This window comes from Eufriesea mexicana, unplaced genomic scaffold (assembly GCF_001483705.2).
Source record: "Eufriesea mexicana isolate 0111107269 unplaced genomic scaffold, ASM148370v2 scaffold354, whole genome shotgun sequence".
Classification (NCBI taxonomy): Eukaryota; Metazoa; Arthropoda; class Insecta; order Hymenoptera; family Apidae; genus Eufriesea; species Eufriesea mexicana.
Genome location: NW_016908520.1, coordinates 284,909 through 306,272, shown reverse-complemented (window position 1 = coordinate 306,272; position 21,364 = coordinate 284,909). Strand labels below are relative to the sequence as shown.

Below are 21,364 nucleotides of genomic sequence, written 5' to 3'. Positions count from 1 at the left end.
GTTATAACGAAGTGAGAGGGTGGGTTGGAGGGAAGAAAAGGAAGGGGAAGCTTGCAATGCAGGGCGTGTCACGAGACGTCTGTGGCCAGGTTAGGTATCGGTTGTCTCCGCGATCGAAGCATCGCGTTCCAGTGATCCTGGAGGCTCGGCTATCCGTCTGAGGATCTCCACGGGAGTCCAACGACGGCTATGCTCGATACCCCGGAAGGATCGTTAGGGTGCGAAGATTAGATCTGAGCGTACCCGAAGGTGACTCCGAAGGCGGGCTGTAATTCATCGTTATCACGGGTTCCGATTTATCCTTGCCTGCCGGGAGCTTGCGCACAGACTGGCGAAAGGTGAGCTTTAATAGCTGGCTAAAAATACCAGTCTCCATGCGGACGTTATTTTCTGCTGGAACGTGCAACGATCGATCGAATTAACGTGGTCTGGAGAAGGAACGAGCGGAAGATCAGCCACGTCGCTGAACCGAGGGTCTGCCAGGCTGTGCGATCTATCGATCTCGCCTACGAGACATGGAATCCTACGCCACGTTTGATAACCTAACCTCTCTGCGTCATCGGGATCGGGGATTGTTCGCGAGCAAACGTTGCATCGCACGTTGCGTCGATTGGGCCATGATTCGTGACTGTGGTTCATCCGATCGACGGGATTACAGGCCAATCGATGGGACATATAAGCGGACGAACTGGTTGGACGAGATTCGCCTGGATTTTCGTGAATTTTCCGGGATTTTCATTGAGGATTCTCGCGGAAGACCGTGACGTCCGTTCGGAAAGTCCGCAGCTGGTCGGCGGCGCATGCGCGGCGCGCCGCGACACCCTCACCGACACCCCTCGAACTAGATCCACCCCCCTCTGGTAGAAACACGGACAGGCTTTCTAGCTTTCTTTCCCGGTCGCCCCACACTCTCGACGACGCCTAAAAAGTACTCGAGCCGCACAATTGGGTCAGGGAACCACGCGTATAATCCGCGATCGAAGCACTGTCAGGACACGGCCACTGTCCCAGTGACGGATTCTTCTGGTATGCACTGGGGGCCACCTTACGAAGGCCACCGTCGACCGAATTGCCGAACGAAATCGTTATGTGGAGCGTGGAAAATTACGGGGGCAAACAACGTCCATGACGAAATGACGAAATGGAAATGTGAAATAAGAAAAAAAAAAAATATATAAATGACGGAAGTATGGTAACTAACTAAGGTAATTGGATTGGGGAGATAGTAGAGCGAGAAGGGGTGATTTCTTCGCAAAATGCCACTTTACCATGTCGCTGCTTGCTTGCTCACTGGACCGGTCGAAGACGTAGACGTAGACGAAGACGAAGACGAAGACGAAGACGAAGACGAAGAAGAAGAAGAAGAAGAAGTAGTAGTAGAAGAAGAAAAAGGAGAAAGAAACAGACAGAGGGAGGGACAGCCTTTCCGACTCGAGGAACTTCCTCGGTTTCCTGGAAACGACACTGACAGAACGGATCACTGGGAAGAACTGCTTCGCGCGGATTCCGCGAGAGTTCGAGGTGGAAAGAAAGAAAGAGAGAGGAAGAGGGAGAAAGAGGGAAAAGAGAACGAGATAGCGCGTGTGGTCGTGCGAGGGAGATAGAGAGAGAGAACGCTGACAGCACAACCCTTCCTTGTCTCCCTACGCGTTTCTCTCTCGCTCACTCCCACTCTCGCCCTCCTGCCCCTCGATCGAAGCTCCTCTTTAGCAGTGGTTACACCACAGACTCACCTCTCTTCCTCTCTCTTACTTTCCGTCTCGCTCCCTCGCGCCCTCTTTCCGTTCCTTCCCTGGCCCTTCCGTTTCCTTTCCGTTTCCCTTCCGATATCGTTCTGGCCGATGTTTTCGGAACGGCGATCTCGTCGTTCGATCACGGGGCGAGCGCGTAACGGGAGAATCTCGTCGGGATGGATTTCGGGTAACGAGGAGAAGAGAAACACCCACGGGAATGCCTAAAAGCAGCTCCGGTGTCGCACCGTGGATTTCCAGTACGTCCTGCTGCTCTCCGTGAAGGAGAGACCGATTCTCTAACGAGCGTTCTTCCGACCTCTAAAACCTCATTCACGCCTGCCACTCGTGCTCTACGTCTTTCTCTATCGCACTCTAAATCTCGTTCGCTTCTACTCTCTCTCTCTCTCTCACGCACCCTACGGACGCACACATACTACACGAATACGAAAGCACGGGCACGCACGCACGCACACGCACAAGCACGCACACTATGGTCTATCTGGCTAACTGTCAGAGAGAGAGAGAGCTCGACAAAGCAGGATAAAGCTGTGACACGCTGTGACTACAAAGCGAAGATTCGCTGGTCAGAGATTCGAAGAGATGGCTGTGCGTCTAAGCAATCACAAACCTTGTCACCCATGGCTGCGGCGAGCGGTGTTCGATGAGATAGAAGGTTAACAGTCCGGCTTCGAGTGGACCAGAGACTGACTGGCGTTTCGAGTCGTCGAGGACCGCCGGCATCATCGACCCGTCCGGCCCCACCACGACCCGCCGTGCCCCCACCACCGCGCCAGCGTCCCTCACCCGACCAACCCGCTGTGCACAGCCACGGTAACCATCCCCACCACCGCGGCGCTCTCGATTCACCCCCATTCCTGTGCCGCGCACCTCGAGCGCCACCACCCAAGCGTCGCGAAGACCTCGTATGGGGAGCCTAGAGCTTAGCGATCCGCACAAAGACCAGAGACTTCTTTGCAAACCCGAGTGCGTCTCGAAATACCTTATAACGCGTACATTTCCTAACTGTAATTGCAATTCCAAGTTCGATCGCTAGATTCTTCGCTCAGAGCATTCCATCTTACAAAGGTACGTGTCTTAGGGCATCCCTCGACGGTTATATCCAAACTTTTCGCATTTTACTCGTTACCAAGCATCGAAGGCTGTAAAATAACCGTCGTTACGTCATTCGTGAATTCGTAAACTCGAATTTAATATCATCCGTTTGCCCATATCCCACGTTTCTTAAATATCGAGTTTCCTCGATTACGCCACCGACCAGGCGCCCCGATATTCTTCCCACGGGAACTGGAGCGTGCTTAAAGCGGTCCGAAATCTTGTCACCCATGGTCGTAAAAATTTTCGTACAGCCAAATTGCTCGAAAACTCGCAGGGGTGAGGAACGAACGTGGCCGTCGCTACCTACAGCCCCGCAGCCCCCTAGTCACCATTCCACGACCAACCCACCCCTCTCCGTGGCACCGTTCGAACCCCTAGCCTAGAGGTGCCCGTTCCTGCCGCCACCGCGCCAGTCCGCGCCCCCAAACTCGACGGCGCACGCTCCGACGTCGCGCCAGTGGCTCTCAACTCGCTTTACCGACTCCGGCGCCCGTGTCCGGATACTCCCCGTCTTCGCGCCGCTCCCTGGGGAAATTTTTCGGCCAGAAGTGTGCCATGACAGAGGGTTAATCGGGCGAGACCGAGAAATACCGATTCGTCGGCTCTGTCCCGCTTCTGCAGGGCCGTAAACGAGAGCACGATGTCATGGTCCGCCATGCACGGTGCTCTAACGATTCCCGGACGAATTTTCAGCAACTGGGACAATCAGTTACCGTCTCCAACCCTAACCCAACACGAAACGAGGATCCCTGCGCGATTTCGATTTTAGACAGAAAATATCAGTGCCGTACGAAAGTCGCGAATCATGGTATAAATTAGAAGAATGTGATTCGAGGAATGAGTTGACAGTGAAGAAAATTTGAAAGATTTCTGAAATTTTCGCCAGACAAAGGGGTCTAAAAGGTAACGCATGAGAACCACTGAAACGCGATCCGTGCTACCGGGCTACGCGCCACACGGCGCTTTAGCTGACCGACTCTACTCGCACCGATCCTCCTCCTCCCTCCAATCTCTCACTCTCTCTCATTCTCTCTCCGACTCTCTGGAATGCTCTACCGGTCCCCTGTCCCGCTCCACCATGCAAATCCACCGTCTTGTACGTTATGAGGAACGAGCCCTGTCTCTTCTTCCGAGTTTAACCGGAGACCAGCCGCGATCCGGGGGATCCCGTTTCCTGCCGGTCCTCGGGGATGATCGAACGCGTCGCATTATTTCCAACCCTCCATTGCGTTCGCGACAGCCTTTAGTCCCGATCAACCGTCTCCAGCCATCGTTTTCATCGGTATCAAATCGCAACCCGAACACCTAGAGCCTAACGAGACATGTCATCGGTCAGTTGCTAGACTGTATCAGCGAACTAGACCAGAATTCCCTAGAATTTTTTCCCCGTCGAGTCCTAGTTAGACTGATTTCCTGAAGTTCCCAAGGCAATCTAGGGAACACCCTTGCTGATCGCGTTTCATTATAGCCGTTTTCGTTAGCCTGGTCTGCGACGTGGGCTCGAAAGCTAGTCCGATCTCGAGTCTCTCTAGCTAGACCAGGTACCAACGAGAACCCGATTACCGAGGAAACCTCGAAACTTCGATGTTTCGCGTGGTCTAGACACTTTCCATCGGAGGAATGCTGCCGAAGAGCGAGACCAAACCCGTGGCTCTCACCTGAGCAACTCGCGGACAGGCTTCTAATGGATTACTCCGGGAACAGCGATAACTTCTGCGTTCGGCAAGTTGGAAAACACCGTGGACCGAAGCGGGTGTACCCGTTGGCTGAAAAATATCGACGGGATGTGCGACCCGAAGCATCGATCGCTCGTCCGAGACGCGAGGAGTCGAGATAAGATCCGTTCAGATGCCTGCACCCGCGACCAGCCTCCGTTTCCCTATTTTTCCGCCTTTTCCCGTCCAGACAGAGGCCACACGCCCTCGGGGCCCCCGCGTTTCGTACGGTGGAAAGGAAATTCAATCGCGAGCCGCACGGCTTTTCTCGTTGTCAGCGATTTAATCATCGGCCCGCTATCAACGCCAGCCGACCGTCCTTTCCGGGCTTTTCATTACGGTTCGTTAAAACGACGACTCGAGTCCAGTCGTTTCCAGGCTTCCAGCCATCCCGGTGAGTCAGGTCATTGCCGGAATTACTTGATAATTACTTCTGGCCGTGGCGACGCGAGAGAGAGAGGGGGGAGGAGTGAGAGAGGAATTCATCCTGAGAATCCGTGGATCGGTTCGAGAGTGCATCGATATCGAGAAGAATGGACAAGGGAGAATAGTTTCTTGGGTGCAAATCGGGTGATTTAAACGATTATGGTACTTGGGAATTAATTAGGTTAACGAGGATTCATCGGTTGTTTGCAAGTGACTTCATTTGACTTTGAGGTTAGGATGCTGGGTATTATTTGTAATGGAAACTTGATGGTTAAAATATAAATGATCTGACAGAAGTGTATAGTTGTTTAGATAATTCGGAAATTAAACAATTATAGTGGAGGATTCATCGTTTGTTTGCAAGTGACTCCGCGCCTGACTTTGAGGTTAGGATGTTGGGCATTATTTGTAACACTAAGATGGAAATTTTATAGTCGAAATGTAAATGATCTGTCACACGTATATAGTTCTTTAGATAATTCGGAAATTAAAAGATTATGGTTCGTGGAAATTAATCAGGGTGACGAGGATTGATCGTTTGTTTGCCTGACTTGGAGGTTAGGATGTTGGGTATTATTTGTAATGGAAATTTTATGATCAAAATGCAAAAGATCTGACAGAAGTATATAGTTGTTTAGATAATTCGGAAATGAAACGATTATGGTCAGTGGAAATTAATTAGGTTGACGAGGATTGATTGTTTGCAAGTGACTTCGCCTGACTTTGAGGTTAGGATGTTGGGTATTATTTGTAATGGAAATTTTATGATCAAAATGCAAAAGATCTGACAGAAGTATATAGTTGTTTAGATAATTCGAAAATGAAACGACTGTGGTCCGTGGAAATTAATTAGGTTGACGAGGATTGATAGTTTGTTTGCAAGTGACTTCGTCTAACTTTGAGGTTAGGATGTTGGGTATTATTTGTAATGGAAACTTTATGGTTAAAATATAAATGGTCTGACAGAAGTATATAGTTGTTTAGATAATTCGGAAATTAAACAATTATAGTCGAGGATTCATCGTTTGTTTGCAAGTGACTTCGCCTGACTTTGAGGTTAGGATGTTGGGTATTATTTGTAATGGAAACTTTATGGTTAAAATATAAATGGTCTGACAGAAGTATATAGTTGTTTAGATAATTCGGAAATAAAACGATTATGGTCAGTGGAAATTAATTAGGTTGACGAGGATTGATAGTTTGTTTGCAAGTGACTTCGCCTGACTTTGAGGTTAGGATGTTGGGTATTATTTGTAATGGAAACTTTATGGTTAAAATATAAATGGTCTGACACAAGTATATAGTTGTTTAGATAATTCGGAAACGAAACGATTATGGTCAGTAGAAATTAATTAGGTTGACGAGGATTGATAGTTTGTTTGCAAGTGACTTCGCCTGACTTTGAGGTTAGGATGTTGGACATTATTTGTAACACCAGGGTGGAAACTTTATGGTCAAAATGTAAATGATCTGACAAAAGTATATAGTTGTTTAGATAATTTGGAAATTAAACGATTATGGTCCTTGGAAATTAATTAGATCTTGTTTATTTATTTGTTTCTTTGCAATTGACTTCAATTGACTTGCTTCGCGTCTAAATTACGTAATACTATTGCAAAAATTTTATAATGCATGTGAAAATAATGAAAGGAGAATATTTCTCAAGATTATGGTCTTTGAAAATTGAAATAATTATATCGATAAGGGAGGAAGGTTGTTTATTTGTTTGCCTGCAACTGACTTCACTTGACTTCAGTTGACTTCACTTGAATTAATTGGTATTCGAAAACAAGCATAGCCATACTTAATATCATTTTTAAAGACCGAGTGAAACGTGGGTTATTATTCTCGATAGCAGTATGAAAATTCCCTAGCGAGGGTGTAAAAGAATTTGACCGATCGCTGTTATCATTCTTGGTTACCTAAAAGGCAAGGCTCAGCTGCAGTGGAAGCAGAACTTTCCAGGTCAGACCCGAGACACCGTTTAATTAAACCTCTGGAATGAAAAATAATGCGAAGCTACGCGTGCTGAAAGTCATTAAATATCAAAATCAATGAGAAACGAGCGAAGACACCGATTAAACCCCGACACACCCCATAAGCATCGGTATACCTAATTACCTAAATTACATCGAACCTCAACTGGGCCACCCACGACACCAAAATTCGCTAAATTCGTAATTCCAATTAACCTAACAACTCTGAAATGAAAAATAATTCGAAGTTACATACACGAACACTTAATTAATATAAAAATCAACAAAAATCGTACAAAGTACAAAAATTAACCCTTTGTGATGTTAATTAATATATTAAATTTTAAATTATCCAATGACGCGTCGAAGTAAAATAATTCCACGTCCTAATTTGCATACGATTTCTTATTTATCGGTTTAAAAGTATCCTCGACTTATAATTCTATGCATTAATTTCTATCTTATATCTTATTTATTATTACTTCTATTAACTATATTACTATATTACTATATTACTATATCACTATATCGCTATATCGCTATATCACTATATTACTATATTACCATATTATTTATTTATTACTTATTACTTACTATATTACAGTATTATTTCCATTACTATTAATTTTTATTTACTATTACTTCAATCCTATTTCTTATTTACTACTACTTCTAAAAACATCGTCGACTTTGTCGCAGAAAGTCTTCGAGTCGCCATTTTTCCGTAACGAGAAGAATTCAACCGTGACACACCCCGCAAGTACCGCCAATCGAATCACTATACCAAACCTCGACCATCCCCGTCGCAATCCTAAAATTCGGAAAATCCATAACCTAACCCAGTCAACTAACCCAGTAGCAGAAACCTTAGCACCTCCAGTCGGTGCGACCTAACCTAAAATCCTTCGCGAACCTCCTCCAATCAATCACGGTCCTTTAATCGCCTTTTCCTGCATCCGACCAGTCGATCCAATAACGCGAGTCGTCGAAAATACGGCCTGCCGATAAATAACACAAAAGCCACGTCAAAGAGCACGGCAGGGGGTGGGACAAAGGGGCGGGAGGGTGCGCGACACGATCATCAAAGCGTCAGCCAGATCGATCCTACGCGGGGGTGGAAGTACTTCCGCGGAACTGGGCTAGGCTAAAGTCCCTGAAACAACTCGTTACGTAACTTCCGGCGGCGTGCCGCTCTACAATGCGGTTCCTTATTGCAGACCAGCGATCATTCTCCAGCCGAGGGCCTGTTAAAAACCAACCACCATCCTCTTTCCGGGATACACGCTGGATAGGGCCGGTTGGTTGGCCAGTGTATCAGATTTTGACCAGTGTATCAGATAGAGGCTCTATGGCTGTTCCTGACAATCGATAATGAGTGACAAACGTCTTCAGAGACATGTCTTTGAAGCGAAAATGGATGGTGCGAGATGGTAGAGAGGAGGCTAACTGGCAGCGAAAAATCGAGGAAATTTGCAGAAAATGGCGAGAATTCGTGGATCAAAAACTGGATTATCATCCAGGTTTCACGATACATGATGGATACACTATATTTATTGGTTAGCCAGCGCACCAAAGACTCTATACTCGTTCCTGACAATCAATAACTCGTGACAAATATCTCTAGAGACATGTCTTTACAGCGAAAGTGGATGGTGCGAGATGATAGAAGAGAGAAGACTGTCTGACAACGAAGGATTGAGGAAATTTGCAGAAAATGGCGAGAATTCGTGGATCAAAAACCGATTATCAGGATACACGATGCATACACTATGTCTATTGGTTCGCCAATGCACCAAACACTCTATACTCGCTCCTGACAATCGATAACTCGTGACAAACATCTCCAGAGACATGTCTTTAGAACGAAAGTGGATGATACGAGATGGTGGAGCAGAGGAGACTAACTGACAGCGAAGAATAGAGCAAATTTACAGAAAATGGCGAGAATTCGTGGATCAAAAACTGGATTATCATCCAGGTTTCAGGATACACAGTTGATACACTATATCTATTGGTTGATCAATGTACCAAAGACTCTATACTCGTTCCTGACAATTGATAACCCATGACAAACATCTCCAAAGACATGGCTTTGAAGTGAAAGTGGATGGTGTAAGGTGCTAGATGAGAAAATATTGTCTGACAATGAAGAATCTTGGAAATTTGGAGAAAATTACGAAAATTCGTGGGTCAAAAACCGACCAACACCTGGGTTTCAGGATACATAGTGGATACGAAATTTGTTAGCTGGTCAGTGTATCAGACAGAGGGTCTATAGTTGTTCTTGGAGATCGATAACGCGTGACAAACATCTCCACAGACATGTCTTTATAGCGAAAGCAGATGTTGCGAGATGGTAAACGAGAAAAGATTGTCTGACAACGAAGAATCGAGGAAATTTGCAGACATTGGCGAGAATTCGCGAATTTGCTTAGGACTACTGGGAGAGACTGGTGCATTCTGGGGTGGTTACGTAACTCGCGGGAACGGTCGGTCCACGGAGCTCACGAGAGCCCCGTGATTCGAGGACACTTCCGTCTTGCCTCCACTCTAATCTGTAGCTAGGGTAGGTTCCTCTATTTTATCTGCTGAGTGGTTTTGCGAATTCATGGGGCAGAGCATGGTGAAATTAGAGCGTTTGCGAATCTTCGATCCGAGTTCAAGGCGTTTACTTCGACTGGATCGGTATTCGCGAGTTAGAGGGTTTCTTAATCGGAATGTTGCGAGGTCTTAATTCAAATTCGCGAGCTTTGGCTACTTCAAGGTTGGCACGCGTGAGATTTGAGATACTTGGATGGAGGTTCGTAAAATTTGCGATCGTTCAATCAGGATTTGCGAAATGAATCGGAATTCTGGAAATTAGTAGAACCTGCATGGAAATTCGCATTTGAATATGAAAATACGAAATTCACAGGCTATCGAGAGGAATTTGCGTAATTTATAGAGTTTTCATAAAATTGACAGACTTTAGGAATTTGTTATTGTAATGTACACCATTTGTATCTCCTTCAATAAAATTTATGAAATTTATCCTGTAATTGTAATTCGCAATACTTCTGTAACGATAAACAATAATACACAAAACCTGCAGATTTTTAAATAAAATTAAAAAATTGTTAATTTTACCACCCAAGTTCCCATTGTTAATAAATTTTCGAATACAATCTGCAAATTTGAGTTTAGAAAATCTGTGAAATCCTTTAATTTCATTTATAAATATAATCTCCCAACTCTCCCAAATTTCCAATTAAAATTCTGAACATTTTCTGAATTACCATTACACTCCCAAAACCTGCAAATTTTTAATTAAAATTAAAAAATTGCCAATTTCAGCAGCCAAGTTCCTACTGTCAATAAATCTTGGAATACAGTTTGCAAATTTGAGTTTAGAAAATCTGTGAAATCCTTTAATTTCATTTATAAATATAATCTCCGAACTCTCCCAAATTTCCAATTAAAATTCCCAAAATTTTTGCACTTACTATTACAGTCTCAAAACCAGTAAATTTTTTAATACAATTAATAAATTTCAATTTACAAGGTCTGTATCTTTCAACCAAATCTCATAGTCTCTTTTCACGGCAAATAAATCCTCACGTGACTGTCAAATTTCCGATTAAAATTCGAAAATTCCCAATCTTGGCATAGCACACGCAAAAGCTACAGACCTTGAAGTGCAATTGCCAAATTTAGACCCTGTTAACCAAAGTAAATTTCGCCGGAGGCGAACTCACCGGTCAGACCATCCCCTGCTGGAATCCCTTACTCAAAGCTACGGCAACCAAAACACACGTTCCCTGCACCCAATTTGTTTGAACAAACGTAACACCCTCTGGCGAAGGTAAAGGAAGAAAACGGTGGGACGGGTTTGAATATCATGGACACGAGAGATTTGGGCTTGGGTGGAAACGGGCGGAAGTACGATGTGCAATCGGCAGGAGAAGGAAAGTGGCGGGCAGACATTGTGAAGGCTCATCCGATCGTTGATAATCGAGCAACGTTCCGCGTCAAAGGGAACGTCCAGAGTCACGGGACACTCGTCACTGTCACACGAGCCGACCACAGAGGTGTGAACTTGAAACGATCCTGGAAAACTGGCCGGTCAGCCTTGACACACTTGCCCGCCCGCCATTTGTCGTACAAATTAAATTTGCATAAGTACCACTCCGCTGATTAGACCAGTCGTTCAGCTCGAATTCGTTTCAATGCGAGATATCGAACCGCCTTTTCAATTCCTTCGATCGCCATTTTCTCCTTCTATCCGCTCCTCTATTCTCGCTTTCTCTCTTTCTCTCCTGGTTAGCAGCATCGCAACGTCGAATGTTACTCTGTGACTGTTGACACGTGAAATCTTGGTTGTCTCCATTTTCTGGGTAAAAAGATCGTTACTGGTGTTAGTTTTCAATTTTCTATTTATTTCGAGGATTTAAAATCGGCGCCATTTTGGTATCGATAAAATTATTCAAATCGATGCTATCGAAATCGAGGTTCATCGAAAAATAAATAAATATACAGTATTGGAATCGACTATCACCGAGAAATGAATATATAAATACGTAGTATCGAGATATATTATTGAAATCGTCTATTATCGAGATACCAATATCGATATATTATTGAAAATCGAAATAAATACCTGTATTATTTCGCAACACCGTCGAACTTGATATCCGATTATTCATTTATCTCCAATTGCTTCTCGATATCCTATTGCAGCGCACATAACCTTTACTCGAATCAAATTTAACCTTCCTTGCTCTCTGCTTAACAAAATCTTGAAAATATTTGCGAATTTTTGTGAAAGAAATCGTAAGACTCTTTCGTCATGTGTCCGCCATCTTGTCTCGAGAATGCACGAAATTTTCGTTATATAATGCATATAGGTGGCGATCGTGTCTGTACGTTGAACTAATATTCGATTAACAGATCGTAAAAGTTCGTGCCGCGTGCTTACCATCGTACGTATATATTTTCCTCGATATCGTTTTCGATCTCTCGATCGAAGCGAGTCGTAGGTAGTTTCACAGGTTATAGGTTCCTTAAAGGTACCGTATCAAACACACCACCGCGTTGAACGATTAAATATCAAATAAGGAAAGCCTGGAAACGAAGCAAGCGGGTAGACGTGTTTTACCGAAAGTACAAATAGACTCAACTCTCGTGTCAAATAACGAAGGTTATTAAATTTCAGCTTATTTATCCTGGTTCCGTTAAATCGACGACTTTTGAGCACCTTTACCGCACTCGATACCGATTCATATCACGATAATACTATACTGTACGTTTCGAACACTCGTTTACCATTGTCAGTTTCGCCAATCTAACCTCTATTCTCTGCCGACCATGCACAAAACAACCTACGCACTCCTCCGTGAACCACGTTTGCCGTATACCTCACTTACGTTTCAATTTCACCTTACATTTAAAAACTCCCGTAGCCAGCAACGGTTATTCCATTTATTTAACTTTCTACAATCGCGCGAGTGCCTCCGAGGGAAAAAATTCCACGGAAAAATTCATCGCGCCACGTGATTGCGCAATCTAGCTTCCCGTGTACGGTTTTAATAACGAAAGGCGGCGCGGGGTGGCAGCACCGGCGAAGAGACCGTGCTGACGGGTCCGAGCGCATTACGACGCGAACCGAGCAAGGGAAAGGGGCCATGAAACATGATTCATTTCCTGCGAATCAAATTCGTGCGGTGTCACAGACGCGACTAGAGACACGCGTGTACACGAGAGAGGTATTTAATGACTCACGCGTTAATCGTTGGACTACTATCGCGTCGACTAGACGACCAATTAATTACGGCTGATCTTTTATTTTCCTTTCTTTCTTTGTCCTTTCAGATGGTAATATCGGATGGTAATTACCGACGCCGGTGATGATATTTCGCTCGGTCGATGTTTCTGTTCGATCAACGACGGGCCGAGAAACGTAAATGGCGTCTCTTTCGAAAACAATAGCGATATTAATTTCGAACGTTATTAGCGTGCGGCACAGGTATAATTAGCTATTACTTGGCTGCTTATTTTAACGATAATGGCAGCGTCGGTGAAATAATAGTAACTAAGTTATATTCGCGTTGATTCGAGTCCCGTGTTGCAGTACCGACGGAGTTTCAGGTTGAACGAAAGTGGAGGACCGGTGGTCTCGTATTTTAGAATAATAACTGGAATTATGCTTTCCGGCTTCATAAAAGCTTCGCGGAGCTGGAGATAAAGGGAGACAGCGGGACTGCAGACGGATAACCACTTCACGAGTCGAATACAACGGAGGAGGTGGGTGGGGATAAAAAAAAAAGAAAAAAAAGAACAAACGGCGTAAGCCTTTCGATGGGTCCGACGTCTGTAGTCGGAGATCGATACTTCAAACTGGTCCTGCATATCTATGCAAGAAGAATAAGGGTCGCTGTCGTTCGACTTGGTTACCATTTTATTCGAAATGGTGGCGCGCCGTCGCAGGAATTTTAATCGTCGCGTGTCTTCGCAGCGGTGGAAAAATCGTTCAGATTCTTTTTAGTCCCTATGCAATACGTTTGATAAATCGAAAAATTCTTATCACAAACGATTTTTATTAATTTTATTAATTTTTCAACAAATCTTTAATTTGTTTTTATAAAATCGGTGAATTTTTCTTGTATTATAATTTATCTGAACGTCATAATAATATCGTTTCATGTTTATGCGTAATACATTCTTTTTCTTTTATGTTATAAAAATGTAGAAAGTTTACTAGTAGGCTTAGGATGAAACGCATCTTAGTTCAGTAGAACTGCCCGAAGTTATTCGAACCTGCCACGGGGACAACAGGAACATCGAATTAGAGTGCAGCGAATATAGTTACAGTCGCGCCACCAGAGGGATACAAGGAGGCACGCGCTTTCTCGCTAGTGGTCGGTGAACCCAACGCTTCCTATATATACGAGTTCCCAACGTTTCACTAGTATCTCGTGTCCAAAACTCGGGCCTACTAAGTATCTTTCTTGAAGTGGTGTTTGCTAACACGCCCAGGACGAAATTTGCATTCCCTTTTCTTCTACTATCCATCTCACTTGTTCTTCCACCAAAAAAAAAAAAAGGGTCGCCTAGGATTTTCCAAATACAATCAACTTTGGATAAAGGTGGAAAACACACGGGGGTTTATCCCTTCGCATAGAGCGGGATACTCAAAATTGAGTTATACAAAACAAAAAAAACCCTTTCCACCCAACCCCATATCCATCCAACAACACTAATCTCCCACTAATTTTCTGAAATCCCCCTAGAATGTGAGCCGTCTCCAGGGAGAGGTATGTGGGTGGTGGACACACGCCACACACACAACACCCCCCATGACCAAAATGCACCATGAAAAACTGTTGTGATGTTTCAAAGAAGAAAAAAGAGACGTATGAATTTATAATTATCCAAATACAATCAACGTTGGATAAAGGTGGAAAGGGATTATCCTTCGCATTGAGACGATGCAATTAAGTATACAACAATCCCTTCCTCCCAACCATATCCATCCAACAACACCAACCTCCCACTAATTCAGAAATCCCCCTAGAATGTGAGCCGTCTCCAGGGAGGTATGTGTGGTGGTGGACACAACACACCCCCCTATGACCCAAATGCACCATGAAAAACTGTGATGTTCGAGAAAGAAAAAAGAGGAGATGTGTTTGAATTATTATATAATAAAATAACTACTGGTGAACCATCCTCCAAAATGCAAAATGGTGTCATTTGAGGGTTGCTAGGTGACACCGTGACTCCAGGGGGTCGCTTCTTCCACAAGTCAGTGTGTGTGAAAAGCTTCTAGATGTTCCTCAGGAGTCTCAAGCTGAGACACGATACTCGGGTCGCAACGCTTTCAATTTCCCGGGTCGGCTGATGTTTAAAAGGGAACAAAAGACGCTGGAGGATTCGAGTAACAAGGAGGCTGTGATAAAAGCGTCGGTGGAACGACGTTGGATGCTCGTTGGAGGAATTGCCGGTGACAGGCCGCGACTGCCAGCCGGCGAACAAGTGCTCACAGTGTCGAGTTGAAGGTGGAAATACGAGGGCCGTTTCACGGGATTAAATAAGCAGTCAGCCGGCAGGGGTGAAGGGTTGAATTTCACCGCGATAATTGGCTCGGTTTGAACGTCTAAGCTTTTCACCCCCTACCCACAAGTCTACAGCGAGGAACCACCCCCCTCGGAGTACAACAGGATGCACACGGAAGAGGAAATGCATGGAAACGGTAATTGGAGGAAAATATCTGCTTCAACTTTTCCACGGAGAATTTCGTTCGACTGCGGTGAACGGACATATTCCTCGGGAGTATATGGTGGTCACAGAAAATCTCTTTGGGGTGTGATGGTGTTTATACACAGGTGTCAACGAATCGTTATGTTGTTCAGAAAATTAGTATCTCTGCGTCATTTGCATGACACGAATTTTGATTTGTAACCGAATTTTTGAGAACTTAGCAAGGTGTATTATGAATGTGTGGTGTAGACGGAATGCCAAGGGATGAAAGTTGCTAGTGAGAGTAGAGAAAGTTATTATAGACGTATTGCATCTAATATACGATAAATATTATTCAAAAAAATATACATTTATCATAAAGAAATAAGACATTGCGGGCAAATTTCACCGATGAGGCTCTTTCTCTGGCTGGAGAAAGCTCTTCTACGTATATATGATCAATTATTCGATATTTTCTCTTATTGCATGCTTTGTCCCGTTTTCATCTACCGGTCATTTGGTCGGTCGTTGGTTTAGCGTTAGAGGCGGAGGAGAAAGGGGAGCGAGAAAGGGAAAATGGAAAATTGCCGGTGAATCGGGCGGATGCGTCGTCAGAGAATTGATAGGACAGAGCCAAAGGGTTGGTGGGAAAAAGAAGACACAGTAGCTCGTGCCAAGTCAATACCTCGTTCCCGGCAACGTCACTCGATTACCGATTAAAAGGAGATTTCGATATCGAGCCGTTTGTTCGTATCTGGCTAAATAATCAATCGACCAGCCACCGCTGCTTTTCCCTTTGCCCTTTTTTACGCGATCCACGGTTTTACCGGCTTTCTCCGTGCCAATTTGCTTCACCGTCCCGGATACGCCGGGCCGAGGCGGCGTCCGCGTTGCTCCCATCCGGATCCTCTTTTTCCCTTTGCCAGCGAACCGGCGAATTTCTTTGCAAAAGAGAAATATCCGTGTTTATACGAATCCTGTATTATTTCGAATAATAATTTCGAAAAATCCTGATATCGAAGTCCAACAAAATAGTTTACCCAGGTATTCGAATGTTCCTGCTGGAAATGTGAGGGAGGGTGGATGAGGAATGGAAGGTTTGAGGTAAAGGAAGGTATCGTATAATAATAAACTATAACATGGACCAATGAATATTTAAAAGAAAAAGAAAATATTCGTAAAATGGAGTTAATCATTTCAGACTACCTAGACGACCGAAGTACCCATCCGTGGGGACCTAGTTCTCACCTTTGCCACTAGATGGATTCCTACTTGAAGAAGGTTCGAGGACTTTCTCGCAAGTCCTCGATGAAGCCTCGGTTGAGGTTTCTGGGGATTCTTTGACAGAATTATAGGTGTTTGTTGATGATGGTAGATGTTTTTATGGAGAGTGGAAGAGAGACAGATTGGGGATGAAGGTTGTTATTCCATGTGAAACAAATTCAAATGGGGTGGTTTATGTTTGGAGCAGGAAATTTGAATTCTTATTTTTCTTGATTTTTCTTTGGTATAATATTCTTTGATCCCAAAACAGGTATACTTCTTTGATATATTAAGAGGAAATTTCTAGTCACAGTGTATAAAGAACGTATTAGTGAGATAAATAACATGTAGCGACCAGGTTCTCATCCTTGCCACTAGATGGATTCCTACTTGAAGAAAGTTCGAGGACTTTCTCGCAGGACTTTCCTTAAACAGAAGTTCCTGTGACACCTAAGTATCCCTGGTCTAAGGCAGGGCCTGCTAGAAGCAAGCCTTACCGATGAGTCCAATAGCAGGCCCGGGACGAAACGCATCCCTTCCTGTTCCCGTCGTCCTTTTATCTACCACCCTATCGATAGCAACGACGACCATGGGGATACCACCAGGCCAGCATCACAGGAACAACCACCCATCATCAGGAACAAAGAAGACCACTACCACACCTAACAAAACCTCTCCCTTGGAGACGAATATTGGAAGTGGTATCATAGGAGACTATGTTCACCCCTCCTACAAATATTTCTATATTGAAGTATAAAATAGCGATACTAATTTTTTCTGACGAGTAATTTAACCAGGACCAGTAGGTCGCCAAGAACAAATGCTTCCAGCAATTATTCGAAAAACGAAAAATTGGGAATCCATCGCTTCATTCTTTAACCCTTTGCGCTCGAGAGGAGCCCTTCAGTCGCCATTTGATAAAATTTCGAAGCTCGATATTAATTAATATGTCAAATTTAAGATACTGCAACGGTACCTACTGTGCGAGGTATCGAAATTAAATAATTCTACGTGTCAATTATTACACGATTTCTTCTTTATCACCGAAAGAAATATCTTCAGCTTTATTGCAGAAAATCTTTCGACTCCTACTCTTCTTTAGCCAAAAAATCGTCGAGTGCAAAGAGTCCTGAAAAAATTAGGAAGTAAAAGAAATTCCAAGAATCGAAGAAAAAGAGAGATTAAAGGAATAAAAGGATGTCGGGGACGCGACGTGAATCACCTTGACCTACGAACGACTTAAGCATCCAGCGAAAGAACAAACGCGAACAGGTTTCGCGTTTCTCTAGCGGGGTCTCCTTCCGGGCGACAGGCAGAACAGGCATTCATCGAGCAGCCGAGCGATTCGCAGTGACGCGAGTTACGCAATCGCCGGCTGGCCTTGCGCCAATCTCGCGTATCACTCGAATTCGTCGCACGAAAAGAGAGAGGGACACGATTCGAGCCGACTGCACGCGACGAGACAGCCGAACGCGTTTCTGCGTGTGTTGCCAGCGAGTTACGAAACGAGCAGCGCGATTGTCGCTATCTCGTCGCGTTTTCTCGGTCCTCGTGGCTCGCGTCTTTCGTTTAGCTCTTCCCCTTTCACGCCCGGCGGTCAGTCCGTGCCGCTTCCAACAGGAAGCGTCGCAACGATCGCGTTTACACATGATCGAGCCGTGTAGCACGACGTGGAACGATGGGGTGTCGGGGAATTGTTTGAATGACAGGTGGATTGATGGGGATGCCGCGGGGCTCAGTTTCGGTCACTCGCTGGCCGCTGTGTCCGAGTGGAAGTTCGGCTCAAGCATGGGTACATCTTGCTACGGGCCAGTGGTTCTCAACGTGCGTAGCGCGACACCGTGGACAGGCTATTTCGAATTTATTTACGCTGATTGGGAAATTCTTTGGTAATTAATTTCTTTGGGAATTCTTTGGTAATTAATTTCTTTGGAAATTCATTGGTGTTTAATTTCTTTGGAAATTCTTTGGTAATTAATTTGCTTTGAAATTCTTTGGTAATTAATTTCCTTGGAAATTCTTTGGTAATTAATTTCCTTGGAAATTCTTTGGTAATTAATTTCTTTGGAAATTCTTTGATAATTAATTTCTTTGGAAATTCTTTGGGAATTCTTTGGTAATTAATTTCTTTGGGAATTCTTTGGTAATTAATTTCTTTGGGAATTCATTGGTGTTTAATTTCTTTGGAAATTCTTTGGTAATTAATTTGCTTTGAAATTCTTTGGTAATTAATTTCCTTGGAAATTCTTTGGTAATTAATTTCCTTGGAAATTCTTTGGTAATTAATTTCTTTGGAAATTCTTTGGTGTTTAATTTCTTTGGAAATTCTTTGGTAATTAATTTCCTTTGAAATTCTTTGGTAATTAATTTCTTTGGAAATTCTTTGGTAATTAATTTCTTTGGAAATTCTTTGGTAATTAATTTCTTTGGGAATTCTTTGATAATTAATTTCTTTGCAAATTCTTTGGTAATTAATTTCTTTGCAAATTCTTTGGTACTCCGATGTTTGCACTGATTTTGGGAAAATTGTAATACGTTTTAAAATTTTCGGTTTTTGAAAATTCTACAATGCAAAAATTTTTAAAAGATGTAGTGGAAAACTTTACTGATCGTAAAAGGACCTCGTGTAAGTGTAATTTGAATCTATGAACTTGTGAATTAAACACGATGAGGTCTTTATGATACTTTTTTAAAACTTACTTGGCTACTGTACAGTCAAATCTTTGAGGTGGGACGTGATCCAAAAAAAGTTGGGAAATTTTGATATAAATCGCGTATACAGGAAAATATTTGATATTATGATCCTATTTGTGAAGATTTATATCAGTTGGATATCAATTTCGAACAAAATTTGCCTTCCTTTCGAACGCAAGCACAATTAATTTAGAATAATGATCGCAATAAATTGAAAGCGAAGAAATTTAATTTAAAGAATAAGAATAAATTAAATAAATATTTTTAAAAATATAATAAATACCTCGAATCGATTATTCGAATCGTCTCACAAGCCCAAGCACAATTAATTCGCAATAATGATCGCAATAAATTGATGAAATTAATTATCGATATCTTTTTGGATAGAATATTTTTCTTTTTAAGAAATTAACCCTTTGAATTTGGCGGTCTTATCATTACAGAAACATAGTAATTCGAAGACTTTCTGCCATAAAGTCGACGATATTTTCAAAACGGTAAATAAGAAGTGCAAATTAATTGTAAGACGTAGAATTATTTTACCTCGATATTTCAATCATTGTTGAACAATTTTAAATTCAGGATATTAATTAACAACGATCTTTAGAATCTAATTAAATGGCGACTGAGAGTCGCCTCTCGAGTGCAAAGGGTTAATACATATGAAACAATTATTTTTATAACATAATGGTGTATCATTATTATTGACAATACGAGAAGAGTAAATGAATAAAACCAGTCGGTTCTGATAAAATTAATTATCAATGTTTTTTTGGATAGAACGTTCTGTTCTAAAAGGAATTATTAATTCATACGAAATAATTATTTTTATCATATAATGGTGTATCATTATTATTGGCAAAACGAGAAAGATAAATAAATAAAATGAGTCGGTTCTGATGAAATTAATTATCGTAAATTAGAATTTTTGCTTCCTGTATCTGGTCGATTGACTGATCGACTGATCGATTCACTGGTCGCGACAAGTGACACTTTAATCGCGTCTTACTGTACTTAAAAGATGCTATTCGTCTTATCGAAGTAACGAGCCGATTCGAGCTTCTGTATATCGTTTAGCTCGCGTGGGAACCATTTGTCTACTTTCTTTGCTTTTCTTATCGCAGCCAAAGTGATGAATAGCGATGGAATCGCTCGCTTTCATTTCGTACGTCATTTCTCTTCACCCTGGATTAGTATCGGCAATATCTTCTCGAACATAATCGTCGCAATTCACCAATCTCCCCGTTTATTTCCAATGAAAAATGATCGTTCTCGTGTTAAAATGTACACAAATCATTACTCAACGCCAAATACTTGTATTTCTGGAGAAATAAATATTCCGATCTTCCACCATCGTTTAACATCTCGTACGCAAATTTTCCTCCCACTCCTTACACCATTATTACAGAAAATTTCTTCTGTGATAGTTTCCCTAATAATAATCCCTAATAATAATAAAAATAATAATAATAATAATAATAATAATAATAATTAGGGGAAACGAAATTTAACAAAGTCAGAATCAAAATTAAAATTAAACTTTAATCCAAATTTGCATACTTTGCATCTTTTGGTCCATAATTATAGTAAACGCTCATTTTCACACCTTTGGGAGAAACGTTCGCGTGATAATAAGCAGGCATGAATTAAGAGAGAAATTACAAACACCTAATAAGAAAAATATAAAAATCATTAACCTAACCCTCAACGTGAAATTACTATAAAATAATTATTATAATAAGAAAAGGATAAAAATTGGTTTATCAAGCTATCAATATCACGTTAGTACTGCGTCATGTAACGATGGTGATGCGAGAAAATAACAAAGCCACAATTAATTACAATATAAGTGAGGTTATGTTGGCTAGAATGTTTCACTTTTCAAATTTCGAAAAGGACCCGGTCTCGAGTTTTAATATCCGAAGGATCGTGGAAGATCGTGGAAGATCCAGACCTGCAGGCAATTTACACGATGCATGGTAATTTCAGGATGGCTTCGGAGTTTGTCTTGCCCGGCTCTGTTGAACTCGTAGACATCGTGTCGTGAGCGTAGTTTACCTAGAAGCTTGTTTGCCGCAGCATCAGACTATGTTAACAGACCAATTATTTGAACGCTCTCGAAGCTGTGATCTCCTTTCGCGATTATGCATCGAGATAAAAATGGCGTAGGTCAAGATTTCCGGCGAATTAAGTGAAATTGAACGTGCTCGAGGCAGAGGATGCTTTA

At 42.7% G+C, this 21,364-nt stretch overlaps 1 protein-coding gene across 9 annotated transcripts in view; it reads right to left on the bottom strand.

Annotated features, from left to right (window-relative positions):
* Atpalpha (sodium/potassium-transporting ATPase subunit alpha) overlaps positions 1-21,364 on the bottom strand; it is a 213,563-nt gene that overhangs the window by 86,060 nt on the left and 106,139 nt on the right. For 2 of the 9 annotated variants that reach the window (XM_017912191.1, XM_017912194.1), the window contains exon 1: positions 2,362-2,450. The exons of 5 other annotated variants lie outside the window; for them this stretch is intronic. In XM_017912191.1, coding sequence (XP_017767680.1) covers positions 2,362-2,373 — 12 coding nt within the window. In that variant the 5' untranslated portion in view covers positions 2,374-2,450. Of the gene's footprint in view, positions 1-1,268; positions 1,369-2,361; positions 2,451-21,364 lie in introns of those variants that run through there. 2 more of the 9 variants (XM_017912192.1, XM_017912195.1) reach the window with 1 other exon arrangement.